At 48.0% G+C, this 27406-nt stretch overlaps 1 protein-coding gene across 3 annotated transcripts in view; it reads left to right on the forward strand.

The window, feature by feature from the left end:
- The window catches only part of LOC144692729 (very-long-chain enoyl-CoA reductase-like), a 111292-nt gene that overhangs the window by 78144 nt on the left and 5742 nt on the right, over positions 1–27406 (forward strand). For all 3 annotated transcript variants that reach the window (XM_078561813.1, XM_078561814.1, XM_078561812.1), the window contains 5 exons: positions 1904–2007; positions 6023–6138; positions 9854–9959; positions 17415–17487; positions 17579–17622. In XM_078561813.1, the coding sequence (XP_078417939.1) occupies positions 1904–2007; positions 6023–6138; positions 9854–9959; positions 17415–17487; positions 17579–17622 (443 nt within the window). The remainder of the gene's footprint in view (positions 1–1903; positions 2008–6022; positions 6139–9853; positions 9960–17414; positions 17488–17578; positions 17623–27406) is intronic.

Below are 27406 nucleotides of genomic sequence, written 5' to 3' on the forward strand. Positions count from 1 at the left end.
CACCCCTGGGTTGGGCGCGTAGAAACAGGCGAATTCCCAGCTCGCAAAAATGGCAGCCCACAGTTCCAATCTTCATTCAGGGCTGGGGGGTGGTGGGGGGAGAACGGTGGGGGGGGTGGGGGGCGTGGGGGGGGCGGCAGGGGGGTGGGGGGGTGGGGATGGAGGTGGGGGGGTGGAAGGGGGGGGTGGAGAGGGTGATGGAGGTGGTGGGGGGGAGGCAGTGGTAGGGCACGGTGTGGGCTGGATTAGAAGTCGGGTCGGCCACCCCCAGAATGAGTGTGGAGGCAGCCGGTTGCTAAGACAGGCTGGGCGAAAGGCCTGCCTCTGTGCTGAATTTAATTTGTTGTATTTAATTTTTAAAAAATGATTCAAACAAAAAACAGCCCTTTATCCCTCACCCCTTACCCTCTCATCTCCTCCACACACTCCCCATGCCCCCATCCGTGCCAACCTATGCCATCTCATGCCCCCCCAGCCACCCCCCATGGCCCCTCATACTCCCTATGCCCCTCTACCCAACCCAATGGCCCTCATATCCCCTATGCACCACACATCCTATGGCCCCTTGTAGCCCCTATGACAACTTTGTGCCAATTCAAACCAACCCATGTCCCCCACACACTACCCTTTGCCCTTACCCCCTCCATGCCAACTCATCTAGTATCCACCATTGGTAAACCTCAGGAGCTATGCTGACATAAAATAAAGTTACGTGTCTATTCATGATGTCACTATTTTAAACAGAAAAACTCATTGATAAAAAGAATCAATACATAGAAATTCCTTCAACTAATCTCCTATGAAAACAAACATTTCTATTCTATAACCATTTGGAGATGTCAATCAATCTGCTCAATTAATGTGATAATGTTAGTTTGTAAAAGCAGTCATTGCAGCACAAATCCTATAATGATAACCCTCGGGCTTATGTCAACAGACGGGTTGAAATATTAAGCACTGACTTTTTTAAAACTCCAGACCTTATTTTTTTTTAAATTTAAAGCCCAGCAGAGTTAAATCCATTGACAGCTTTGACCATTCCAATGAGCTTTGGCAGTTCGTTGATAACTTTGACAGTTCTTTGACAACTTGACACTTCTTTGACAGCTTTGACAGTTCCAATGAGTTAATGCACTTTTTACACGCAATTATGTTCACTTTTAACAATACAAAAGAGTGCTTTCTCTTCCCAAAGGGTGCCTTACCTCTCCCAAAAGGTGCCTTACTTCTTCCAAAGATGTGCCGGGACCATATTCAAATGGGTACCTTACCTCTTAAAGGAGTGCTGTCCTGGCTATCCAAATGAATCGATGAAGTTCAGACCAGCTCATACCTGATCTAATCTGCACACACCAGTTTCACACTCCTGGCCTATCAAAACCTCACTTCAGTGGAGGCTGCTGATGATTTAAATGCCTCCATAAAATACACATGCACAAACCCAGCCCTGCCCCACAAAAAATAGGAAATGCCGTGTGTGGGCACAGGACCTGGGATTTTTTTTGCTATTTCTGCTAAATTTGCCATGACAGGCAGCCTCCATGGGCATAAATCTCTTTACTAGCCACGGGCCCGAGTGTACATTAATCCTCCTGTACTGCCGAGCGTCGCATTCTCTCAGACAACTAGAGTGCCTTTAGATACCAAGAAGATACCCTTGTTTTTATATTCAAATATTCAATCTTATTTTTATGCTCAAATTAAGCAGGACTGGGGTAGTAAAGGGACATTGAGCCCTGGTCTTTCCCCCCTCTGGAACCTGGGTTCAGATCCAGCCAGGTCGCTAGAAGTTTACTTTCTGAATAGTTTCAGTTTGATTCCCATTCTGCTCATTCAGTGCTTTTCTATAGCGCCTGAACACCTCTCTCTCTCTCTCTCTCTCTGATGTCGGTTTATTCCACAGAGGGAAAGTGTGTGCGGGATGAAGAAATCCTACAGACCCTCCCAGTTGGCACAACTGCGACATTCTACTTCAAAGATTTGGGTCCACAAGTGGGCTGGACCACGGTGAGTATTCCTTTAGGCTGATCTAACAAAGGTAGAAGAGAGTACACCACATTCTTCCTGCTCTTGACTGCCCCTGCTCACTGCTCCCTCCCAAGCCCCACCACTCCTGCTTGTCGCTGCCTTCACCCCTCTGTCCTAGTCCCTTCACCACTGCCTCCTGCTGGCCGGTCCCCTCACTGCTCCCTCCTGCTCCCTACCGCTGGATGGGAGTGGCGAGCAGGAGCGGGAACGGGAAGAGAGAGGGAGTGGCGAGCAGCCAAGCGAGTGGGGGCAGGTGGGGACTGGGAGGGCAGGAGGGAATGCTGGGGGGGGCAGAAGGGGGCGGTGAGCAGGAGTGAGGGAGCAACAAAGGGAAGGAGTGGGGAAGGGAGGAGCGATGGGGAGGAATGGAGAGCGGGAGGGAGCAGCGATGGGGAGGAATGGAGAGCGGGAGGGAGGAGCGATGGGGAGGAATGGAGAGCGGGAGGGAGCAGCGATGGGGAGGAATGGAGACTGGGAGGAAGCAGCGATGGGGAGGAATGGAGAGCGGGAGGGAGGAGCGATGGGGAGGAATGGAGAGGGGGAGGGAGCAGCGATGGGGAGGAATGAAGAGGGGGAGGGAGCAGCGATGGGGAGGAATGGAGAGCAGGAGGGAGCAGCGATGGGGAGGAATGGAGAGGGGGAGGGAGCAGCGATGGGGAGGAATGGAGAGCGGGAGGGAGCAGCGATGGGGAGGAATGAAGAGGAGGAGGGAGCAGCGATGGGGAGGAATGGAGAGTGGGAGGGAGCAGTGATGGGGAGGAATGGAGAGCGGGAGGGAGCAGCGATGGGGAGGAATGGAGAGTGGGAGGGAGCAGCGATGGGGAGGAATGGAGAGGGGGAGGGAGCAGCGATGGGGAGGAATGGAGACTGGGAGGAAGCAGCGATGGGGAGGAATGGAGAGCGGGAGGGAGCAGCGATGGGGAGGAATGGAGAGCGGGAGGGAGCAGCGATGGGGAGGAATGGAGAGCGGGAGGGAGCAGCGATGGGGAGGAATGAAGAGGGGGAGGGAGCAGCGATGGGGAGGAATGGAGAGGGGGAGGGAGCAGCGATGGGGAGGAATGGAGAGCGGGAGGGAGCAGCGATGGGGAGGAATGAAGAGGGGGAGGGAGCAGCGATGAGAAGTGGACAATGCGGGAGGTTAACAATGGATGTACAACAATTATGTTAGAGGCAGGAGGTACTGCGCACACACCAGCGGACAGAGTGGCTGCTGAGTTTCTGTTCCTGTTCAATGGCAGGAACTAGAGCGGTTCCTTTATCCAGCAGGAACATCGATGGCTCCATGTTCAATATCTGCATCTGCTGGGCAGGGACTGTGAATGTGGGCAGGGAATGTGAATCTGGGCAGGGAGTGTGAATGTGGGCAGGGAGTGTGAATGTGGGCAGGGAGTGTGAATGTGGGCAGGGAATGTGAAGCTGGGCAGGGAATGTGAAGCTGGGCAGGGAATGTGAATCTGGGCAGGGAGTGTGAATGTGGGCAGGGAATGTGAATCTGGGCAGGGAATGTGAATCTGGGCAGAGTGACAGCAAAAAAAACAATTCATTGGCTGAAGATCTCGAGCTGTAATGGTGGTGGAAGTTGATTCTCCGAATAATATATAAAAAAGCATTGGGACAGGTACTTGAAAACAAGGAACTTACAAGGTTCTGGACGAAGCAGAGGACAGGGAGAGGGAAGGGGAAGGGGAGAAGAAAAAAGACAGGAATAGAGAAGAAGACAGGAGATAGAGTGAAGGGGCAAGGGTGAAAGGAAGAGAAGGTGGGGAACGGGGGAAGAAGAGGATGCAAGTGAAGAGAGGTGAGGGGATGAAATGGTAAAAGAAATAAGGAAGAGGTGGATAGTGGGATGGGAAGGGAGAATGAGGAAGAAAGTTTACCTCAGTGCAGCTTACCTGCAGCGCAATGCCAGGGATGAGAGGGGTATTTCTTTTATCATAATTCTTGTTATTGGGCTGAGACTTAGTACCTGAGTGTGATATAGCTCTGCTGAGGAGTTTGGGGCTACAATTATTTATCACTGGGGTTAAAGGCAGTGGGGTGCCAATTCTCAGTGAATTAAAGCAAATGTGAAAGTCTATTTAAAAGTAACATTCCACCATGTGAAAAATAATGAAAATAATCACCTTGAATGGACATGTTCTGAGTGAGGGCCCCTGGAGCGAGGAGGTCTGGGAAGTGTCTGAAAATTACATTTAATAAATTACATTTAATAATATGGTGGAGAGTGGGAGCCCAGAAGGGCAGTTTTGTGGTTGAGAGTGTCACCCTGTGGCCAGACCCTGCAATGACAAGTAAACACCGCATATTCTCATGTTCCCACACTGTACACAGCAGATCACCTGAAGTACTATGTTCAGTTCTGGGCACTACACCTTAGGAAAGATATATTGGCCATGGAGGGATTGCAGCACAGATTTACTAGAAAGATACCTGGACTTCGAAGGTTAGATTATGATGAGTGATGACACAAACTAGGGTTGTATTCCCTGGAGTCTAGGAGATTAAAGGGTAATTTGATCGGAGTTTAAGATATTAAGAGGAATTGATAGGATAGAGAGAAATAATTTTTGTCGGTTGGGGAGTCTAGGTCTAGAGAGTATAGCCTAAAAGTTAGAGCCAGATCTGTCAAGAGTGAAACTGAGAAACACTTGTACACACAAATGTTGGTAGAAGTTTGGAACTTTCTTCTGTGAGTTGATATTGGGTCGATTGTCAATTTTAAATCAAAGATTGTTAGATCTTTGATAACCAAAGATATTAAGGGATATGGAGCAATGGAGCATGTAAGTCACTGATCAGCCATGATGCCATTAAATGGCAGGACAGACTCAAGGGCTGAATGGCCTCCTTCTGTTCCTCTGTATGAGACTGGGCAGCCTGAAGGCTGGAAAAGAGCAGAGAATGGGAATAGGGTTGAGGATGAATTGGAGAGAAGTGGAAGGGGCAGGAAACTACCTGAGTGGTGATGGGTCGGATAGGGATGTGTGGGGGTGGTGAGGTTGTTGTGGGTTTAGTGCCCACCCAGACCCTAAATCCTTGTTCAATGGAATGGGGAGTTCCTCAGTTTAGGAGCAGAATCCTTGTCCCAAGTGGGGGTGGAGAATTCTGGCTTGATCTTGTCATGTTTTTATAATGGTATAAAGGCAGCAATCACTCATAAGGGATTGGGTAAACACATAATGGGTTCATTTATTGAGACTGGGCACATGGGAACATTTATCCAAAAGTAGAAAGCTTGAAGACACCAGCAGCTGAGCTGTGTGTGCTGTGTTCTACTCACAGGCAAAAGTGAAACCAAGACTGGATCACATGACATGCTTCCCTTCTAGTGATGTCATGCTGCAATCCCTTAAAGGCGTATTACAACAGATCCAATCTCTAATCCTTGCTCTCACCAAGGGTAGGTAGGGGCTTTCAATCCACATTGGCTGGCTTTCATTAGCACAAGTCTTTCCAGATGAGTATTTCACTCTGTCATATATTATGGTCTCAAAAACCTGGCCAAACTCAGGGCACTGAAAGGCACTATCATTGACTTCAGTGCCATCTGACTAAGGAAGGGGGGAATATTCCCTGAGGTTTCACTCCTGATTTCAATCCAATGATCATCAGTGGGTAATATCAGTGTGTAAATGACGGGAGTGGATAGAATTGGATGCAGCTTTAATAATGCCTTGCCAACAGGTCAGATAATACTCACAGTCTGGGCTCTCATATCAATAATGGCACATGGCAGGAATTGAAGGAAAAGCAAAATTTAACATAGGAACATAGGACTTTGGAGCAGGAGGAGGCTATTTAGCCCTTCGAGCCTGCTCCACCATTTGATAAGATCATGGCTGATCTGATTGTGGTCTCAACTCCACTCACCTGTCTGCCCCCACCCCCCTCCATTAACCCTCGACTCCCTTGTCTTGTGTCTATTTTGTATCTTATCCAATCATCATGTTAAGCTGCCATCTGTATGTATCTGTGTGTTGCCCTTTGACTGTAGGTGTTCCTGACTGAATACGCAGGTCCGCTCTTTATCTACCTGCTCTTCTATTCTCGCCTGCCATTTATCTATGAAGAAAAGGATGAATTTACCAGCAGCCCTCACACTGTGGTGCAGTAAGTAAACAAGTTTTGGATGCTTGGTATTAACTTAACCGACACCAAGCTCCAGCATAGTGGAATCCTACAAATCACCTGAGTTTGACTGCGGATTTAATAGGCTTTCATAAGCTCCTTCACCCCAACGTTGGTGCCTGTGCCTTTTACCATCTAGTCCCTAAGCTCTGGAACTCCCTCCCTGAACCTCTCAGCCACTCTCTCCTCTCTGGAGATATTCCTTAAAATGCCTGTGACCTAGTTTTTGTCCTGTCTCCTTCAGCTCAGTGTTTATTGTTGTCTCATTACACTCCTGTGAAGTGTTTTGGGATGTTTTACTACATTAAGGGAGCGATTATAAATGCAAGTTTCTCTGTGACATCGAGTGGTGGACATACTCCAGTTGCCATTCAGGGCCATGTATGAGTTCATCAGCTGAGCTCATAATCTAAACTGGTATTCCAGTCCAACACTGAGAGGGTGCCACATTGTCAGGGGTGCAATTCTTGAGATGAAATGTTAAACTGCGAATCTCCCCATATGTTCTGGGTTCAGGACAGGAAACATCCCAGGGCGGTTTTGAAGAATGAGGGCAATGCGTTTGATGTAGATTACTTGGACTTCAGCAAGGCTTTTGATAAGGTCCCGTATGGGAGACTGATAACGAAGATAAGAGCCCATGGGATCCAAGGCAATTTGGCAAATTGGATCCAGAATTGGCTGAGTGGCAGGAAGCAGAGGGTGATGGTCGAGGGGTGTTTTTGTGACTGGATGCCTGTGTCCAGTGGGGTTCCACAGGGATCAGTGTTGGGTCCCTTGCTGTTTGTGGTATATATAAACAATTTAGACTTGAATGTAGGAGGGTTGATCAGTAAGTTCGTGGATGACACGAAAATTGGTGGGGTAGTAAATAGTGAGGAAGATAGCCTTAGATTACAGGAGGATATAGATGGGCTGATCAGATGGGCTGATCAGTGGCAAATGGAAGTTAATCTGGATAAGTGTGAGGTGATGCACTTGGGCAGCACAAACAAGGCATGGGAATACACGATGAATGGTAGGACCCTGGGAAGTACTGAGGATCAGAAGGACCTTGGTGTGCATGTCCACCGGTCCCTTAAGGTAGCGGGACCGTTAGATAAGGTGGTTAAGAAGGCACATGGGATACTTGCCTTTATTAGCTGAGGCATAGAATATAACAGCAGGGAGGTTATGCTGGAACTGTATAAAATGCTGGTTAGGCCACAGTTAGAGTACTGCGTGCAGTTCTGGAAGGATGTGGTTGCACTAGAGAGAGTGCAGAGGAGATTTACCAGGATGTTGCCTGGGCTGGAGAGTTTTAATTATGAGGAGCGATTGGATAGACTGGGGTTATTTTCCCTGGAGCAGAGGAGATTGAGAGGGGACATGATTGAGGTGTATAAAATTATGAGGAGCATAGATAGGGTAGACAGGAAGGAGCTTTTCCCCTTGGTGGAGGGATCAATAACCAGGGGACATAGATTTAAGGTAAGGGGCTGGAGGTTTAGAGGGGATGTGAGGAAGAATTTTTTCACCCAGAGGGTGGTGGGAATCTGGAACTCACTGTCTGAAAGGGTGGTAGAGGCAGAAACCCTCATAACATTTAAGAAGTATTTGGATGTGAACTTGCGATGCCTTGGCATACAAGGCTATGTGCCTAGTGTTGGAAAATGGAATTAGAATAGTTGGGTGCTTGTTTGACCGGCACAGACTTGATGGGCCGAAGGGCCTTTTTCTGTGCTGTTGGCCTCTATGACTGCATAACAGTGATGTCCTGGCTAACGCTATGACCTCGAACCAACAGCACACAAACCTGTCACATCTTGCTTTGTCACGAGTGATGTCTGACTGTGTGTAAAAGCTTTCTAGGGTATTCAACTCAAGAGCCTCCTTTGGGATTTTAGGCTGCGGGAACTGTATCTGTATCACTGATTTAACCCACCTGGTGGAATTCGGGTGATGTTTGCGCGGTGGGTGATGTCGATCTCAGGCTCCTTTAAAAAAAACAGCAACAATTGGGGGTACCCTTAAAATTGACTGAAACTACTGAAGAAAAGAAAGGCTTACAGTTAAAATGTTGACCATGACCTCAGGACATCCCATAGACAATGAGGTAGTCTGGAATCTAATCACTGCTGTAATGTAGGAACCAATTTATGCACAGCAAGCTCCCACAAACAGCAATGTGATAATGACCAGATCACCTGTTTCTTAGCAATGTTGGCTGAGAGATAAATTTTTAAAATATATATTCATTCATGGGATGTTAGTGCCGCTAGCTAGGCCAGCCTTTATTGTCCATTCCTAATCTCCCTTTAGAAGGTGAAGGTGAGCTGCCTTCTTGCTTGTTGCAGTCCCTGTGGTGTAGGTACAACCCATGGTGCTGTTGAAGAGGGACTTGCAGCATTTTGACCCAGCGACGGTGAAGGAACGGTGACATCGTTCCAAGTCAGGATGATGTATGGCTTGGAGGGGAACTTGCGGGTGGTGGTTTTTCCCAGACGTCTGCATAGACTGGGACACAGGGAGAATTGTCCTGCTGTTCTTTGAATAGTGCCATGGGATCCTTTACATCCAACCGAGGGAGTAGAGAGGGCCTCGGTTTATGCTGTGGTGGGAAAGGTAGCACCTCCAAAGGTGCAGCACTGGGGTGTCGGCCAGATTTTGTCCTCACGTCTCCGGAGCGTGGCCTGAGCCCACAAGGTGGTGACTCAAGAGGCAAAAGTGCTGCCATCTGAGCTGCGGAGTTGATCAGGAGTGATCAACAAGGGACTGCCTCCAACCTGTGTGAAAATGACCAGCTCAGCCGAGGGAACAGATATTTGCACACACGGGTGAGGTTAAAGAATCGTGGGGGAGGGGTCAGCACCGATGATGGTAATCCAATCTGAATCCTCCATCGTGAGGAGTTCCAATTTAAGAAGCTTTCGGGGCAAAAAGGCAATTTACCAACATGGTCTTGGGTGAAGTCAGCTTTCACGCCACATTTACATATTCTTACGTTTAAGATAGTAGTGTAAGCACTTCCATCTGAAACCTTCTGTCAGTTTGTATTTTGGCTCTAATTAGACTACTTTCGATATCTACCAAAAGGAAAAGGAAAAGGAAAAGGAAATCCGAAATGAAAACAGAAAATGCTGGAAACACTCCACAGGTCAAGGCAATGTGGACAGAGAAAGGGTTAAAGACCCAGCCATTAGGTCAGAGACTGGGAGGGAGGGAGCAGGAGGGTTATATTGCAGTCAGGGAAGCTGGCCAGGCAGGGGTAAGTTTACAATGGTGAATACATTTATCTTTGATTTGCTCGTGGGATGTCAGTGCCGCTGACAAGGCCGGCATTTATTGTCCCTCCCTAATTACCCTTGAGAAGGCTTGAGGCGCGCAGCCTCATTATAATATTTAAATGACCAACCTGCCTCCTGGGAGTGGGTTGGTTACCCGCTACCCGTCCTGGAAGTGGGCGGGTTCGAGATGGCTTGGAGATGTTATTAATGTTAACACCTGACCCAAACCCCCACCCTGTTTTTTGGGAGTTAAAATTCCCCCTCAAGTTCTTGATTATTGGCCTTTCGTCAGAATTGGTAAAAGCCAGACCTATAATAACCTGGCAAGGGAGTTCCTCACATGCTGGGAGGGGCCAATAGCAGGAGGTGCCGGGCAGTCACTGGAGTTTTTCTGTCTGTTGCTGGATAACTTTGTTCCTTGTCTTTTCCAGCTTGGCAGGGTTTTGCCACTCTTTCCATTATGTCAAAAGGTTGATTGAAACTCTCTTTGTGCATCGCTTCTCTCATGGTACAATGCCTCTTCGCAACACTGTTAAGGTAAGTGCCTCCAAGCTATTGACCTGCAATGATCCCTTACTACAACGTAAACTCAAAACGTTTCTCCATGAATCTGTGTATTTAGAAATACGGCATCCTTATTGGAGCGTGAGCGCGGAAGCAATACCTTCAAAATACGAACATACAAATTAGGTGCAGGAGTAGGCCATTTGCCCTCTCTGAACCTGCTCCACCATCTATTAAGATCATGGCTGATCTGATTGTGGCCTCAAACCCACAATCCCACCTACCCCCTTGATATCCTTTGACACCTTTGTTAGTCAAGAATTTATCTACCTCTGCCTTAAAAATATTCGATGACCCTGCCTCCACTCTTCTCTGGGGAAGAGAGTTCCAAAGATTCACAACTCTGGGAAAGAGAAAAAAATTCTCCTCATCTCTGTCTTAAATGGGAGACCCCTTATTTTCAATCTGGGTTCCCTAGTTCCAGTCTCTCCCACTAGGGGAAACCTCCTTTCAGCATCCCCCCTGTCAAGTCCCCTCAGGATATTATGTGTTTCAATAAGGTCACCTCTCGACCTCAATCCAATGGATACAGGCCCAGCCTGTCCAAGCTTTCCTCATGAGGCCAACTTCAGAAGATGAAAGAGAATTGTGCATAACTACATTGGCTTTGTTGTGTCTAAAGGAAACAAAACATGAATTCTATTTGCATGTAGACCAAATTGTCATCAAGTAAGTTTGGACCTCTGTAATGGCAGCCAATGTTGGGAACTACGTGGGTCACATGCGAGGGCCTTTGAGAACCAGATTAGCGCCATATTCTACTTTCTCACTCGGGGGGGGTCTTCCTAAATCTGAAAAGAAGTTGCTGGAATCACTCAAGCAGATAGACAGAGTCAGTTACAATGGGCTGGATTTTATGCAACTCATCACGGTGGGAACCATGGTGACTGGGCCCACTTAATCGTGGGAGAGAGGCCCTGTATCAGTCTCCCAGCGGTGGGGTAAACCTTCCATCATTAAGTCGGAGAAGGGAAGGGACTGACCTGGGGTTCCCGGCCGCTGGAGGCGGGATGTCAGTTAGGCTCATCAATGGGCCTAATTGATACACATTATCCCTGAGCCTAACCCAATTTAGTGATGACTCAGGGATTAAATGGAAGACGCCCTAGGAAGGCCCAACAAAACCTGTTGGGTGTGTCAGTGGCCACCTGGCGTGGGGCAGGAGGTCGTTCACTATCAGGCAACCTGTGTCCGATTGAGGGACCAATATCTGGGAGGGGGTGATGGCTGCTGAAAACCAACCAACGATCCCTAGGCCTTACCTCCGACCCCTTCCCCCCACTACCTCCCAACCCTCCTGCAACCCCATCTCTCCTTCACTCACCTGTGGCCTGGGGTTCCCCTGTGACCCTGCGCCTAGGGTGGGTGCAGTGCCAGCAGCAGCCACTGCTCCTGCTTGGCGCTGGTGGCAACAATGACCTGGCACCCATTGCAAGACTGGCAGATCTCAACAGGGTGCGGGGGAGGTGAGCTTCCCATTGCCAGGGTCCACAATCCGGGGAAGGCCCGATGATGGTCAGTTAAGGCCCTGAAGGGCACTTGATTCCGTCAGGTGTCTCCCATGGAACTGATGGGGGTTCCCTGCTGGTTCTCTGACCGGTGGTGAAGATCCCCCACCCCCCAGCACGACAAACTCCTGACCATTGTCTGCATTCACTCAATGAATAGAATTGATACGAGGCCTTTATAAAGTGTTCGAGATGATTGAAGGAATTGATTGGGTATTGAGTCCAGAGCAAGGGGGCATAATCATAAAATTGGAGCTGGACCTTTCAGGGGTGATGCCAGTAATCACTTCCTCACACAAATGTTCGTGGAAATCGGAAAATTCCCAGCACCCAAAAAACTGGTGGGGCTGGGAGCCAATTGGAAATTTCCAAACTGGTATTGATAGAATTTAGTTTCGCAAGTGTCCTAAACGTGACGGAACTAAGGTCGATCGATGGAGTTGAGATACAGGTTGGCCATGATCTCACTGAATGGCGAAAACAGGTTCGAGGGGCAGAACGGCCTCCCCCGTTCCCATATTACACGGGGGAGAATTTTCGGCTCAGCGAGCGGAGGCGGGGCCCTGTTGCCGAGGTGTAAAATGACGCAGGGTGACATCGGGCGTGCGTCCCGACATCACCGCGCGCCATGTAGATTTTCAGGTCGGTGGGTGCGCAGCCGAGTTGGCTGCACGCCCGCCAAACTGTGAAAGGCCTGTTAAGGCCATTAATGAGCTAATTAAGGCTATTGAGAAAGCTGCCCGTCCAACCTTAAGGTTGGCGGCAGGCGAAGAGCCCAGGCGGCCTTCGTACTTATCATGAAACCTCATCCACGGGCGGGATGAGGTTTCATGAAGGGTTTATATATTAAATAAATTTTTTCATTAAAGTTCATTGACATGTCCCAGCTCGTGTGACACTGTCACATGAGGGGACATGTCTTAAATGTTTTTTTTCTTCTTTATTAAAATTTTTAAAACTTAAAACTTATCTCCCTGAGGCAGCGCTGTGCCTCAGGGAGATTTCTGCGCTCTTTTGTGTGCATGCACAAAAGAGCACAATCCTGACCCCCCCCCCCGCCCCCACCGCCCCCCCGGCCTACACAGGGAATGCTCAGCGCTTCCAGGCGCGCGTCACACTGGACGGGCCTTAATTGGCCCGCCCATGTAAAATGGCGGCGAGGACCCGATCGGGTCTGCGCCCCGCCCACACTTGCCCGCACAACCCCCCCCAACCGGGGGAACATTCTCTCCGTGGAAACAATTTTGGGGCAAAGTTTTGGAGTAATATTCCGAGCGGATGAGAGTGAGTGAACAATTTTAGGTCATTCAGTTACGAGAGAACTAGTCATGTTTAAAAAAAATGACTTGGATTTATATAGCGCTTCTCACAACCACTGCACGTCTCAAAGTGCTTCACAGCCAGTGGAGACCTTCTTGAAGTGCAGTCCCTACTGTAATGCAGGATCTGCAGCAGCTAATTTGCGCTCAGCGAGCTCCCACAAACAGACAATCTGCTTTTTGTGATGCATTTTGAGGGATAACTATTGGGCCCAGATACTGGGGACAACTCCGACTTCAAAATAGTGCCTTGGGATCTTTTACACCCACCCATGCAGGCGGATGGGCCCTCAGCTTAATGTCTCACCTGAAAGACAGAACCTCCAACAGTGCAGCCCTCCCTCAGTGCTGCACTGGAGTGTCAGCCTTAACTTTTCTGCTCAACTCCTGGAGAGGAGCATGAACCTAGAACTTTGTGATTCGGAGGCAAGCTTGCTGCCAATTGAAGCAAAGCTGACTCCTAAATAGAAACTGGTTTTAGTGAGGAGGCGGTTTAGGAGATGGGATGCTGAGCCGTTCTTGTGGGTCTCAAATAACCCAATATGAGGTCATCAACTCGAACATCAAGCACTTACATTGCTGATATGGCAGGACAAAGGCAAAATGGAAAACAGCCCGATTCTGTTCAAGCGAGATAAGTACCGGAATAGCCATTATTATAAGGGAAACTGAGCCAACTAAAACACACAACACTTAGATCCACTTTTGCTTTAATGGAAATAAACTTTCAGAATGTAATACCCTGGGACTGTGTGGTTATGAATCATAAATGAAGATTAGCAACATCATAAATTTAAACCTATCTAGAAATGACAGTTTTTGTTGGACGTTCTTAGCATAGAGACATAGAAACTAGGAGCAGGAGTAGGCCATTCGGCCCTTCGAGCCTGCTCCGCCATTCATTATGATCTTGGCTGATCATCCAACTCAATAGCCTGCTCTCACTTTCTCCCCATATCCTGTGATCCCTTTTGCCCCAAGAGCTATATCTAACTCCTTCTTGAAAACATACAATGTTTTGGCCTCAACTACTTTCTGTGGTAACGAATTCAACAGGCTCACCACTCTCTGAGTGAAGAAATTTCTCCTCATCTCAGTCCTAAATGGTCTACCCCGTATCGTCAGACTCTGACCCCCTGGTTCTGGACTCCTGGAGCATTGGGACTGGTTCTGGGGGAGGTGGGACCAGTACAAACTGGTTACACCTGGGCAGGACCGGGACTGATGTCCTAGGGGGAACATTTGCTAGAGTGGTTGGGGAGGGTTTAAACTAAAATGGCAGGGGGATGGGAAGCTATGCAAGGAGTCAGAGGAAGGGGAATCAAAGACAAGAACAGAAGACAGAAAGTGGAATAAAAAAAGTGACAGTCAGAGAAATCAAGGGCAAGAATCAAACAGGGCCTCAGTGAAAAATAGTGGGAATGGGACAAGTAATGTTAAAAAGACAAGCCTTAAGGCTTTGTGCCTTAACGCGAGGAGCATTCGCAATAAAGTAGATGAATTAACCGTGCAAATAGATGTAAGCAGGCATGATATAGTCGGGATTACGGAGACATGGCTGCAGGGTGACCAGGGATGGGAACTGAATATCAGGGGTATTCAGTATTTAGGAAGGACGGACAAAAAGGAAAAGGTGATGGAGTTGCATTGCTGGTTAAAGAGGAAATTAACGCAATCGTGAGGAAAGATATTAGCTCCGACGATGTGGAATCTGTATGGGTAGTGCTGAGAAACACTAAGGGGCAACAAACATTAGTGGGGGTTGTATATAGACCCCCAAACTGTCGTGGTGATGTTGGCAATGGCATTAAACAGGAAATTAGAGACACATGTAATAAAGGAACATCTGTAATTATGGGTGACTTTAATGTGGATATAGATTGGGCAAATCAAATTAGTAACAATACCATAGAGGAGGAATTCCTGGAGTGTATACGGGATGTTTTTCTGGACCAATACGTTGAGGAACCAACGAGAGAACAGGCCATCCTAGACTGGGTATTGTGTAATTAGAAAGGGATAATTGGCAATCTAGTTGTTCGAGGCCCCTTGGGGATGAGTGCCCATAATATGATAGAATTCTTCATCAAGATGGAGAGTGACGTAGTTGATTCTGAGACTTGGGCCCTGAATCTTAATAAAGGAAACTACGATGGTATGAGGCACGATTTGGCTATGATGGATTGGGAAATGTTACTTGAAGGGATGATGGTGGATAGGCAATGGTAAATATTCAAAGTGCGCATGGGTGAACTGCAACAATTGTTTATTCCTGTCTGGCGCAAAAGTAAAACAGGAAAGGTGGCCAAACCATGGCTTACAAGGGAAATTAGAGATAGTATTAGATGCAAGGAAGAGGCATACAAATTGGCCAGAAAAAACAACAGACCTGAGGATTGGGAGCACTTTAGAATTCAGCAAAGGAGGACCAAGGGATTGATTAAGAAGAGGAAAATAGAGTACGAGAGTAAGCTTGCAGGGAACATAAAAACTGACTGTAAAAGTTTCTATAGGTGTGTGAAGAGAAAAAGATTGGTGAAGACAAATGTAGGTCCCTTACAGTCAGAAACAGGGGAATTTGTAATGGGGAACAAAGAAATGGCTGACCAACTAAATACATACTTTGGTTCTGTCTTCACAAAGGAGGACACTAATAACATTCCAGGAATGTTGGGGAACACAGGGTTTAGTGAGAGGGAGGAACTGAAAGAAATCAGTATCAGTAGGGAAATGGTGTTGGGGAAATTGATGGGATTGAAGGCCGATAAATCCCCGGGGCCTGATAATCTACATCCCAGAGTATTTAAGGAAGTGGCCCTAGAAATAGTGGATGCATTGGTGGTCATCTTCCGAGATTCTATAGACTCTGGAACAGTTCCTACAGATTGGAGGGTAGCTAATGTAACCCCACTATTTAAAAAGGGAGGCAGAGAGAAAACAGGGAATTATAGACCAGTCAGCCTGAGGGCGGTAGTGGGGAAAATTCTAGAGTTCATTATAAAAGATTTAATAGCTGAGCACGTGGAAAACAGTGGCAGAATCGGACAGAGTCAGCATGGATTTACGAAAGTGAAATTGTGCTTGACAAATCTACTGGAATTTTTCGAGGATGTAACTAGTAGAGTTGATGAGGGGGAGCCAGTGGATGTGGTTTATTTGGACTTTCAGAAGGCTTTTGACAAAGTCCCACATAAGAGATTGGCGTGTAAGATTAAAGCGCGTGGGATTGGGGTAGTGTATTGAGATGGATAGAAAACTGGTTGGCAGGCAGGAAACAAAGAGTAGGAATAAACGGGTCTTTTTCCGAATGGCAGGCAGTGACTAGTGGGGTACCGCAGGGATCGGTGCTGGGACCCCAGTTATTCACAATATATATTAATGATTTAGATGAGGGAATTAAATGTAATTTCTCCGAATTTGCAGATAACACAAAGCTGGGTGGGAGGGTGAGCTGTGAGGAGGATGCAGAGATGCTTCAGTGTGATTTGGACAAGCTGAGTGAGTGGGCAAATACATGGCAGATGCAGTATAATGTGGATAAATGTGAGGTTATCCATTTTGGTAGCAAAAACAGGAAGGCAGGTTATTATCTGAACGGCTATAAATTGAGAGAGGGGAATGTGCAACGAGACCTGGGTGTCCTTGTACACCGGTCGCTGAAGATAAGCATGCAGGTGCAGCAGGCGGTAAAGAAGGCAAATGGTATGTTGGCCTTCATAGCCAGAGGATTCGAGTACAGGAACAGGGATGTCTTGCTGAAATTGTACAGGACCTTGGTGAGACCACAGCTGGAATATTGTGTGCAGTTTTGGTCTCCTTATCTGAGGAAGGATGTACTTGCTATAAAAGGAGTGCAGCGAAGGTTTACCAGACTGATTCCTGGGATGGCAGGACTGACTTATGAGGAGAGATTGAGTTGATTAGGATTATATTCGCTGGAGTTCAGATAGAAACCTATAAAATTCTAACAAGACTAGACAGGGTAGATGCAGGAAGGATGTTCCCAATGGTGGGGGAGTCCAGAACCAGGGGTCACAGTCTGAGGATATGGGGTAGACCATTTAGGACTAAGATGAGGAGAAATTTCTTCACCCAGTGAGTGGTGAGCCTGTGGAATTCGTTATCACAGAAAGTAGTTGAGACCAAAACATTGTATGTTTTCAAGAAGGAGCTAGGGGCGAAAGGGATCAAAGGGTATGGGGAGAAAGCGGGAGTAGGCTATTGAGCTGGATGATCAGCCATGATCATAATGAATGGCGGAGCAGGCTTGAAGGGCCGAATGGCCTACTCCTGCTCCTAGTTTCTATGTTTCTATGACTCCTCCACCGTCGGGAACATCCTTCCCGCATCTACCCTGTCTAGTCCTGTTAGAATAACCACGGAGAGGCACTTGGTAAAGTTACTTGAAATCTTTCCAACAAGATTTCTCTCACTATGTTGGCAAAGTTGCTTCTGATTCAGCTTACCTGTCAGTAGAGCTGGTGCAAAAAGACTTTTGGATCCTCAGAAACTGCAGCCTGAATAACACTGTAAAAACACTGATCTTACTCGCTTAGGATGATGCTGTCCACTAGTCTGAATGTTTGCTTTTGCCTTCACAGAACTGTTTCTACTATTGGGGTTTCACGGTGTGGCTGGCTTATTTCATCAACCACCCACTGTACACACCTCCCTGTAAGTAACAGAATATTGTGCCTGCTGCAAACTGACAATAATCCATTCTTCAGTTGTGTTTTATCCTGATTTGGTTTTCTGGCTTTTACAGTATACGGTGACCAACAAGTCCATCTGGCTCTATATACTTTCCTGGTAGGTCATGTTAACCTCTATTGTGAACCGTTTACCTTACCTGCATTGCCATATGTTTCAAATCGGACATGTCACATTAGCAATGAAATTAAACAATGTGTAAAGCGATGAGACCTTGTTATCCGCAGTTAATTATTACCTAATTTGAGCTGTCAGACGCAAGGGGAATCAATGGTTAATTATACTGACACAGGCCATGTAATGATTATCATACAGAGTGATTAGACTTATCCCCATGTAACAGGGGTACAAAAGTGCGGGGGAAGTTTTCTGTTGCTCAGGATGAGGAAATTCAACATGTCTCCTTCACTCTTAAGTTTTAAGATTTTATTGTGGAAATCTTTCTGCTCATGGGCAGCGGTGGTTGGAGTTTGTCAGGGCAGAAGAAGCAGATCAGTTTCCTCTCCTGAGAGCTCTCTCCATGGCTAAAGGTAGTCTGCTTGACATTCATCAGTGCTCACTCTTTATAGTGAGGAAGTGTCAACAAGCCGTCTGCACAGACTCGCAGCCAAAGTTGCAACCGGCGGGCAGGCGTCACTAAGCTCGTGATTGGGAGTGAACACCTTGACTGATTTTTTTTCTCACCTCCTGAGCCAAAACCTCCACTGAGGCCAAACGTGACAGAATTATAGAATCATAGAATGGTTACAGCACAAAAAGAGGCCATTCGGCTTGCCGTTTCTGTGCTGGCTCTCTGCAGGAGCAACGCACTTAGGCCGGAATTTTCCGGCCCCGTTAGTGTCGGGCGTCATGGCGGGCGGGGGGGGGGGGGGGGGGGGAGTGGGGGGCAGGGGGGGGGGTGCGTGGGGAGTGGGGAGTGGGGGAGGGGGGGGAGACAGTATGGCGAGAAGCTGTCGTGAAACCAGTCTGAGATCGTCCGCTCCACCCGTCAATGGTGGGCCGCGTTGCCCACTGCCACAGGACGGGAACATCATTTTAATACATTTGCATCTAATTATAAGGCAGCACAGACTGAAGGAAGTACACAAGCACATGTTGGGGGTTGGGGGTGAGGGGAGTGGCCGTGCGCTTGGAAAAGCTTGTCAAAAGTGAGCATTCTTCCACAGCTGAGACCCGTTCAGCTGCAGCTCCATTGACATGCCTGGAGCCTCTGAAGCTTTTCTGCCCACTCAAGCAGCGCAAAAGCATGAAAATGACACTAAATGCTCCAGAACTTTTCACCCCTCAGGCACAGGCTGCAAATTAATGTGCATTTTTGGGGACAGCAGAACAATTGACCGACTGGGAAAGTTGTACAATCCCCTTGCGAAGATAACCATGGCGCAGTCACTGGTGGAAGCGCTCACAGGCCCTTGCAACGTCTTTATTAAGGTTTGGACCACTATCCATTATGGTTCAAGCTAACAGGGCAGCCTTGCAGTGCAGGTTAGAATGCCTGCGTCTGAGCTGAGAGCACAGCATACAGTCCAGTGGCCGAAGCTGCTGCCAATCGGTCAAGTGGAGTGGGGCGGAGGTTGGTGGGGTTTCAGACAGCCAATGAGTGCACTACACACTGGCCAGCACACTACTGCATGCATGAAGGGGCCTTCAGACTTAACCAAGAGAGGTTCTTAGGGCACATATGCTAACCCATGCATCTCTCTCTTTGATCCTGCAGGAGGGGAACATCAGGATCATGGAGCCTGGTGAGTTAGGATATGCCTCATGGCTTACAGGGAGCAGGGAAGAAGAAGAGAGCGGTGGAGGTGCCTGGGTCGGCAAAGGGAGGAGCACCTCCGTCAAGATGAAGGGGCGGCAGGGCCTGCTGCACACGCAGCTGAAGATCCACAATGTGCTGTTGCTTGTAGGCTCCTCGCTAGACGCAGGGTCTATAGACACCGCCTATCATTCCTGCAGATGACTGAGAACCAGTGTTGCTGAAGACTGCACATGTCTAGGGAACTGGTTGGTCACAAAGGCCACCTGCTGCAGGATTTGGCACCACGGGGACATGGAGGGCACCCATTGCCAGTGGCCGTGAAAGTGACCATGGTGCTCAATTTCTACACCAGTGGCTCCTTCCAGGGTTCCACAGGTGATCCGTGCGGGATCTCACAAGCCTCCATGAACAAATGTATCCAGGAGATCACGGACACCATCTTCGCGAAGACACAGAACTTTGTGCATTTTGCCTTGGATCAGGAAGTAAGAGCACTGGGATTTGGGTAGATCTCAGGTTTTCCACAGGTGCAGGTTGCCATCGGCTGCACTCACGTGGTGCTTAGATCTCCATGGCAACAAGCAGACAGCTACATCAACCACAAGGGCTTCCACTCGCTGAATGTTCAGCTGGTGTGTGACCACCACAAACCCATCCTGCAGGTCTGCGCACGAATCCCAGGGAGTGCCCACGACTCCTACATCCTTAGCAGGTCTCAGGTCCCTGACATCTTCCAGGGTCCAGAGAGGCTGCAGGGTTGGTTCCTTGGGGACAAGGGCTGCCCACAGAGGGTGTGGCTGATAACATTCGTGCGGCGGCCTCAGACTGCAGCAGAGCGACGGTATAACGAGGCTTATGCCGTGATCCGGACTTGGGTGGAGCAAACAATAGACATTTTGAAAATGAGATTCCAGTGTCTGGACAGGTCTAGTGGAGCACTGCAATACAGTCCCCAGAGTGTGTCGCACTTCATCGTCGCTTGCTGCACACTCCATAACCTGGTGCTGGAACAAGGGCTAGGACCTGGCTCAAGACGGGATGGAGGAGCTGCACATCTCCTCTGATGAGGAGGACAACAAAGGGGATGGTGGTGATGAGGTCCTCAAAGGCCAGAATGCCGGCGATGAGGCCATCGCACTGGCCAGAAGAGACAGACGCACTCGGGAGGCCCTCATAGCCGCAAACTTCATAAGGGTTCATGACAAGATGCAGTGAGGACAGTCCTGATACCTTCCCCTTGCATCTGCAAATGTTTGACTCCTGTGTGGTTGATGGTAGTGCACATACTATCAGTGCTCAGGCTCATGTCATGGAGATGCAGCAGAGGCCCTAATAGTCACTAGATTCCCAGAGGACTATGGTGACATGCAGTGAGGACACTCCATAGATCTTCACATTGCCTCTGTGAATGTCTGACTCCTGTCTGGCCGAGGTCATCTCACTTGTGCTCTGTGATCAGTCATATAATGGAGATCCAGCCCATGAAATTTTAAATGCACCTGATCTTTTGCCAGCCTTTAGCACCTGTCCCCTTCAGGAACACACCATCCCCGGTCACAGATGCTGAAGAGATGGGGGCCAGCCCCATCTTAAAAGTGCTGAGAGCATACAGAGAGAATGAGAGAACTCTGTGGCGCCTGCCCACGACATTCTGGCAGCAATGACCAGCACCATCGAGGTGCAGGCGTCAGTAATGTGTCCAGTGAGTGTGAAGCCGGATCATCTCTTTGGTCTGAAGGTTACACACTGCACAGGGAAGTGGCCCTGGACTGAGACACCTGCCTTTATCTTGTGCAGGAATCAAGGTTTCACATTTGAGTGACATGAACACTGCTCATCATAACAAGGAGCCATAGGCAGGGAGACATTCTTGGGAGTTTATTTACAATAGTGAACATTGAGTACAAGTGATTAACACCCATGCCCCAGCTGTGCAACTACATCTTCTTAACCTTCCTAACCCTGCCGCTATGTCTTGGTGCTCCCTGGATATCCACAGCAGAGGTGGAGGCAGCCTGCTGACTGCGGCGCCCTGTCTGTGATGAGCTTGGTGGGCGTCCTCTGGAGGGCTGAGACCTGGAGGGCCCCAGCCTGCTTTCGGGGTCCTGCTGTGTGGCAGTGACACCCTCCTTAGCCGGTGGAGCTGGAGCTGCTGAGGTGACAGGAAGAGGGGATTGGGACGGGCTGGACAGTCCCAGAGTCACCTGGGTAGATGGCCCCGGGGTGTGCACCTGCTGATCCTCCTCCTTATGGGTGCCCAAGGGCCCCTGGCTGACTCCTTGAGGAGAAAGGGTAGCTGGAGTGAGATCGAGCTGCCCTGCACCCCTCTCGCGTACAGACTGTTGAAGGCCAACCATGGTGTAGGAGATGGAGCTCAACCCACGCAGCAGTGCAGGAGCAATGCCCTGGATCAAGGTCTCCATGGTAGTCACCATCCTACCAGTGTTGACCTTGGTGCATTGACATGCCAGCGCTATCACCACAGACAGAAGGTGGGTGGCCTCGTCCATTGTGCCTTGCAATCTGAGGAGTGCAGCGGACATCCCTTCCTGATGTTCCCGAGCTTGCCTTTGCAGCTCCAGCAACATGACCGAGTCCAGATGCTCCTCACCTGCCTCAGACTCATAAGATTTCTGGCCACCAGCAGTTCCCCGAGAGCTGGAAAACTGGGAAGCCCCTGCCACTGCCTGCTGTGGATCAGACAGTGCAATGTGCTCAGCAGATTGTGACCCCCGAGGCTACCCTAGAACTAGGTCCCACCAAGGTGTGTGTCTCTGTGCTGGTGGAGGGTGTGGGTGAGCGCTGTGATGGGTCTTCAATTAGGGTGTCATCAGATTCTTTTTCCAAGGCGTCTTCGGGGCTTGAGTCGAGGACCTGGCTCCTGGGCCCCTTTGCTGTTTCCCAGATGTGCCTGCGAAAGCAAGGAGAGATAATTAGTGCATGGCAGTGGCCTGTGAAAGAGGACACATCATTCACGGTTTGGCTGTCTGATGGATGCTGCACTGCTGGATCCTCACTTGGTTGAGCACCGCCGACCTCACCATCAGCACAGGAACGTTCCAGATCATCACCGGCCAACTGGATGACTCTATTTTCAAAGTCTGTGAGGACCTTGATGTCGGGCGTTCCTCCACCAGTCTGCAACCTCTCCTTTTTGTTGTGTGCTAGCTTGTCCTGCATGAATACAGATGGAGAATGTAAGTGGGATGCCTGCCAGGCCAGATGAGAAGGATAGCTGGCATGTGTGGGTGGTGAGTGGTGCCAAGGACATGATAAGGACACGATCCACAGGGAAGATGAAGGTGGGTGTGAGAGAGTGAGTGCTGATGTCCCTTGAACTGGCAGTGAGTGATGATGGGTTTGTGAGTGTGTGAGTTAAGAGTGATGAGAAGAGTGACTTATCCTGGCGGAATAGAGGAGACTATTCATCCTCTTTTGGCACTGGATGGCTGTCCTCTTCTGCAGGGCATTGGCGCTGACCACCGCTGTCACCGCTTCCCATGCTGGATTGGTGACCTTGCTTGCTGGTCTTCGGCCAGAGCGGGGGTAGACGACTTCATGGCGGACCTCCACTGCCTCCAGTAGGTGCCCGAGGGAGACCTCACTAAATATGGGGGCAGCATGTCTCCTCCCTTTGGCAGCCATGACTTTGCAGAAGCTTCTGATGCTTAAGAGAGTGCTGGCTCTGTGCAGGGTCACCCTTTAAACATGGCGCCCGGATTACTGAAGGCCTGTGGAGACGGCAGGGAGGGCGAATCAGAGGCGGATCTGGGAATGCATTATTAATGAGGCAGGATGCGCCAGGGATGGGACGATATGGCCTGAAAACCCGCCATTGCAGCCTTGGGTAAAATGTCCTTTTTTCCCGCCCGCTACTGCACTTTGTGCAAATCTGGGATGATTCCACCCTTAGTCCCACTCCCCCGCCTCATCCCCATAGTCCTGCAAATCTTTTCTCCTCAGGAAATTATCCAATTCTCTTTTGAAAGCCACGATTTAATCTGCCTCTACCACACGCTCAGGCATTCCAGATCCTAACTATTCGCTGCATAAAAATGTTTTCCCTCATGTCACCATTGCTTCATCTGCCAAACACTTTCAATCAGTGTCCTCCAGTTCTCAATTCTTCCCCCATGGGACAGTTTCTCCCTATCTACTCTGCCCAAACCCTTAATGTTTACGAACACCTCAAATCTCCTCTGGCTCAACCTTGTCTTCTCCGAGGACAGCGGCCTCAGCTGCCCCAAATAAATAGGTGGGAAAGGAAGTTGCAATGAAGAAATAAGAAATTTACAAATGGATATGGACAGGTTAGGTGAACGGGCCAAAATTTGGCAGACGGAGTTTAACGTGGATAAGTGTGAGGTTATCCATTTTGGTCAGAAGAATAAAATGGCGACTTATTATTTAAATGGAGAGAAACTTCAGAATGCTTCAGTGCAGAGGGATCTGGATGTCCTCGTGCATGAATCGCTGAAAGCTAGTATGCAGGTACAGCAGGTAATAAGGAAGACAAATGGAATTTTGGCATTTATTGCTAAAAGAATAGAGTACAACTGTACAAGGCATTGGTGAGACCGCACCTGGTGTACTGTGCACAGTTTTGGTCCCCTTACTTGAGGAAGGATGTAGTTGCATTGGAGGCGGTTCAGAGGAGGTTCACTAGATTGATTCCAGAGATGTGGGGCTTGTCTTATGAGGAGAGATTGAGTAGTTTAGGCCTATACTCGCTAGAGTTTAGAAGGATGAGAGGAGATCTAATGGAGGTATATAAGATGCTAAAGGGGATAGACAAAGTAGACGTGGAGCGGATGTTTCCCCTTGTGGGGCATTCTAGAACGAGAGGCCATAGTTTTAGGCTAAGGGGTGGTAGACTTAAATCAGAGATGAGGAGGAATTACTTTTCTCAAAGGGCCGTGAATCTGCGGTATTCACTACCTCAGAGTGCAGTGGATGCCGGGACACTGAATAAGTTTAAGGAGGAGATAGACAGGTTTTTAATTAGTAATGGGTTGAAAGGTTATGGGGAGAGGGTGGGAAATTGGAGTTGAGGCTAAAATGAGATCAGCCATGATTGTATTGAATGGCGGGGCAGGCTCGAGGGGCTGAATTGCCTACTCCTGCTCCTAGTTCTTATGTTCTTATGTTCCCCAGTTCATCCACATAACTGAAGTTCCTCATCCTTGGAGCCATTTTCATGAATCTTTCCTGTACCCTCTCTAATGCCTTCACATCTTTCCTAAAGCATGGTGTCTAGGACTAGACACAATACTCCAACTGAGGCCAAACCAGGGTTTTATACAGATTTATCAGGACTTCCATGCTTTTGTACTCTATGCCTCTATTTATAAAGCCCAGGATCCTGTATACCTTTTTAACCACTTTCTCAATCTGCCCTGTCACCTGCACGCATACCCCCAGGTTCCTCTTCTCCTGCACCCTCTTTAGAGTTGCATCCTTCATTTTCATATTGTCTCTCTGCGTTCTTCCTTCCAAAATGAATTGCTTCACACTTCTCTTCATTGAATTTCATCTGCCACTTGTCTACCCATTCCATCAGCCTATTGGTGACCTTTTCTTTCATTAACTTACAGCATGTGGGGGTCACTGGCTGGGCCAGCATTTATTGCCCATCCCTACTTGCCCTTGAGAAGGTGGTGGTGAGTTGTCTTCTTGAACAGCTACAGTCCCTGTGGTGCAGATACACCCACAGTGCTGTTAGGAAGGGAGTTTGAAGTTTAATGCTATCATCCTCACACTTCATAATACTTCCAAGTTTTGTGTCATCTGCAAATTTTGAAATTGTGCCCTGTACACCCAATTAACATATAATAAGAAAAGCAGGGGTCTTAATGGTGACCTCTGGGGAATCCCATTCCTCTAGTTTGAAAAAAACAACCATTCACCTCTACTTTGTGTTTCCTGTCGCTCAGCCAATTTTGTGCTGCTTACTATGCCTTTTATTCTATGAGTTCTAATTTTACTCACAAGCCTGTTATGTGGCACTTTATCAAGTGCCTTTTGGAAATCCATGTACTACATCAACCACTTTATCCTTACTCACCCTCCCTGTTACCTCAGCAGAAAACTCAAGCAAGTTAGCTAAACACAATTTGCCCTTAACAAATCTGTACTGGCTTAGCTTAATTAATTCATGCTTGTCCAAGTGACTGTTGACTTTGTCCCGAATTATCATTTTTAAAAGCTTCCCCACCACTGAGGTTAAACTGACTGGCCTATAGTTGTTGGACTTATTCCTACACTGTTTTTGGAACAAAGGTGTAACATTTGCAATTCTCCAGTCCTTTGACACTGCCACTCTCTCTAAGGAGAACTGGAAAATTAAGGCCAATGCTTCCACAAATTCCACCCTTACTTCCCTCAGTATCCTTGGATGCATCTCATCTGGTCCTGGTGACTTATCATCTTTAAATACAGACAACATATCTAATGCCTCCTCCGTATCAATTTTTCACCCATCCAGTGTCTCAACTACTTCCTCTTTCACCACAACTTGGGCAGCATCTTCTTTCTTGGTAAAGATGGATGCAAAGGTGTTCATTTAATACCTCAGCTATTCCTCTGCCTCCGTACATAAATCCCCTTTTTGTGCGGTAGCAAGAGTGTTCTGGAAATTACTATTACCTTTGATGTCCTGCTTGCTAGTTTCCTTCCTAGCTTCCTAAACTCATCCCTCTTTCTATCTTTATTATTGGTGCCGATATGGACTATATGGCTAGCGGTTTACACTCGGTTCTCAGAGTGCTCTGCAGCTGCTCAGTGACATCTTTGACCCTGGCATCAAGGAGGCAACATAACACACTGAATTCACGTCTGCAGCTGAAGAAACAGCTGTCTATTCTATCAAATTCCCTATCACTTGGGCTTTTCCAACCTTCCTCCTGCCTCCCTGTGCAGCTGGTGTCATAGACTTGGCTCTTGAAGCACTCCCTAGATGAACCATCACTCTCACCAGTACTGGTTGGAGAGTGAGATGCATTCTGGGGGACTCTTGCACTACCTGCCTGATCCTTACCGATTTCCTGACAGTCACCCACTCCCTCTCTGCTGTGGGGTGATCAGATCTCTAAGCATGCTTTCCATGAAGCTCTCAGCTTCATGGATGAGCTCCTCAAGCTGTCATAGCAGGCAACACTCCCTGTGCCTCTGGTTATCCAGGACAGAGAAGTGACCTGGAATTCCACATGGAACAGGATGTGCAATCCATGTGTCTGAGTTGCCTTGCCATGTCTCTATTTCTTAGACTAATAAACTTACTACATATATAGATAAAGACTCACCAGCTACTCACCAATGAGCTGCTTCTCCTGTGCTGAAGACACTTTACTATATAGGGAGGTTAACTGAGCCTCATCATACCTTAAGTAGAGAAATCACCTGTAGTGTATATATTACACAAAACCATTGTTTCAGAGTAATGCGTGAGTATTTTTTTAATAAATAGCCAAGGGATAGAAATTGAGTCTTCACTTGCCATGATACACATAAGGGCTGGATGCCCAGAAACCTGCCAGATGCAAGTGGTTAGATTAACCAGGATTGTTTTTTTTATATATTTACTCATGGGATGTGGGCGTTGCTGGCTAGGCCAGCATTTATTGCTCATCCCTAATTTCCCTTGAGAAGTTGGTGTGTGGTACCTTCTTGAAACATTGCAGTCCATGTGTTTTAGGGACACTCACAGCGCTGTGAGGAAGGGAGTTCCAGGATGTTGACCCAGTGACAGTGAAGGAACTAAAGATGCTAAAAGCTATGTTTGACAGATAACTGGATTGCATGTAGTAAGGGCGTCAATAGTTATACGAAGCCTGGGCAAAATGTAAATGTCATTTCATCAGATTATGCTGGATAATGAATATACCTTCAACAGGTCTGAATAACAGTTCTGTATTCAGGGATCTGTTGATTTGTGGAATAGATATAGCATCCTTTCCTCTAATTTTAATGAATTTTAAAGTGGACGGTTCAAATCCATGCAGTAAGTGAGAATGTAGCATCACACACATCCAAGCATCATGTAAGGGAGTCTAGGGCAAGTCTACCCTTCAGAAAATCTAGTAGATTATTGCACTGTGTTAGAGATATAATCTAAAGAAGATATTT

This window comes from Cetorhinus maximus, chromosome 17 (genome assembly GCF_964194155.1).
Source record: "Cetorhinus maximus chromosome 17, sCetMax3.hap1.1, whole genome shotgun sequence".
Classification (NCBI taxonomy): Eukaryota; Metazoa; Chordata; class Chondrichthyes; order Lamniformes; family Cetorhinidae; genus Cetorhinus; species Cetorhinus maximus.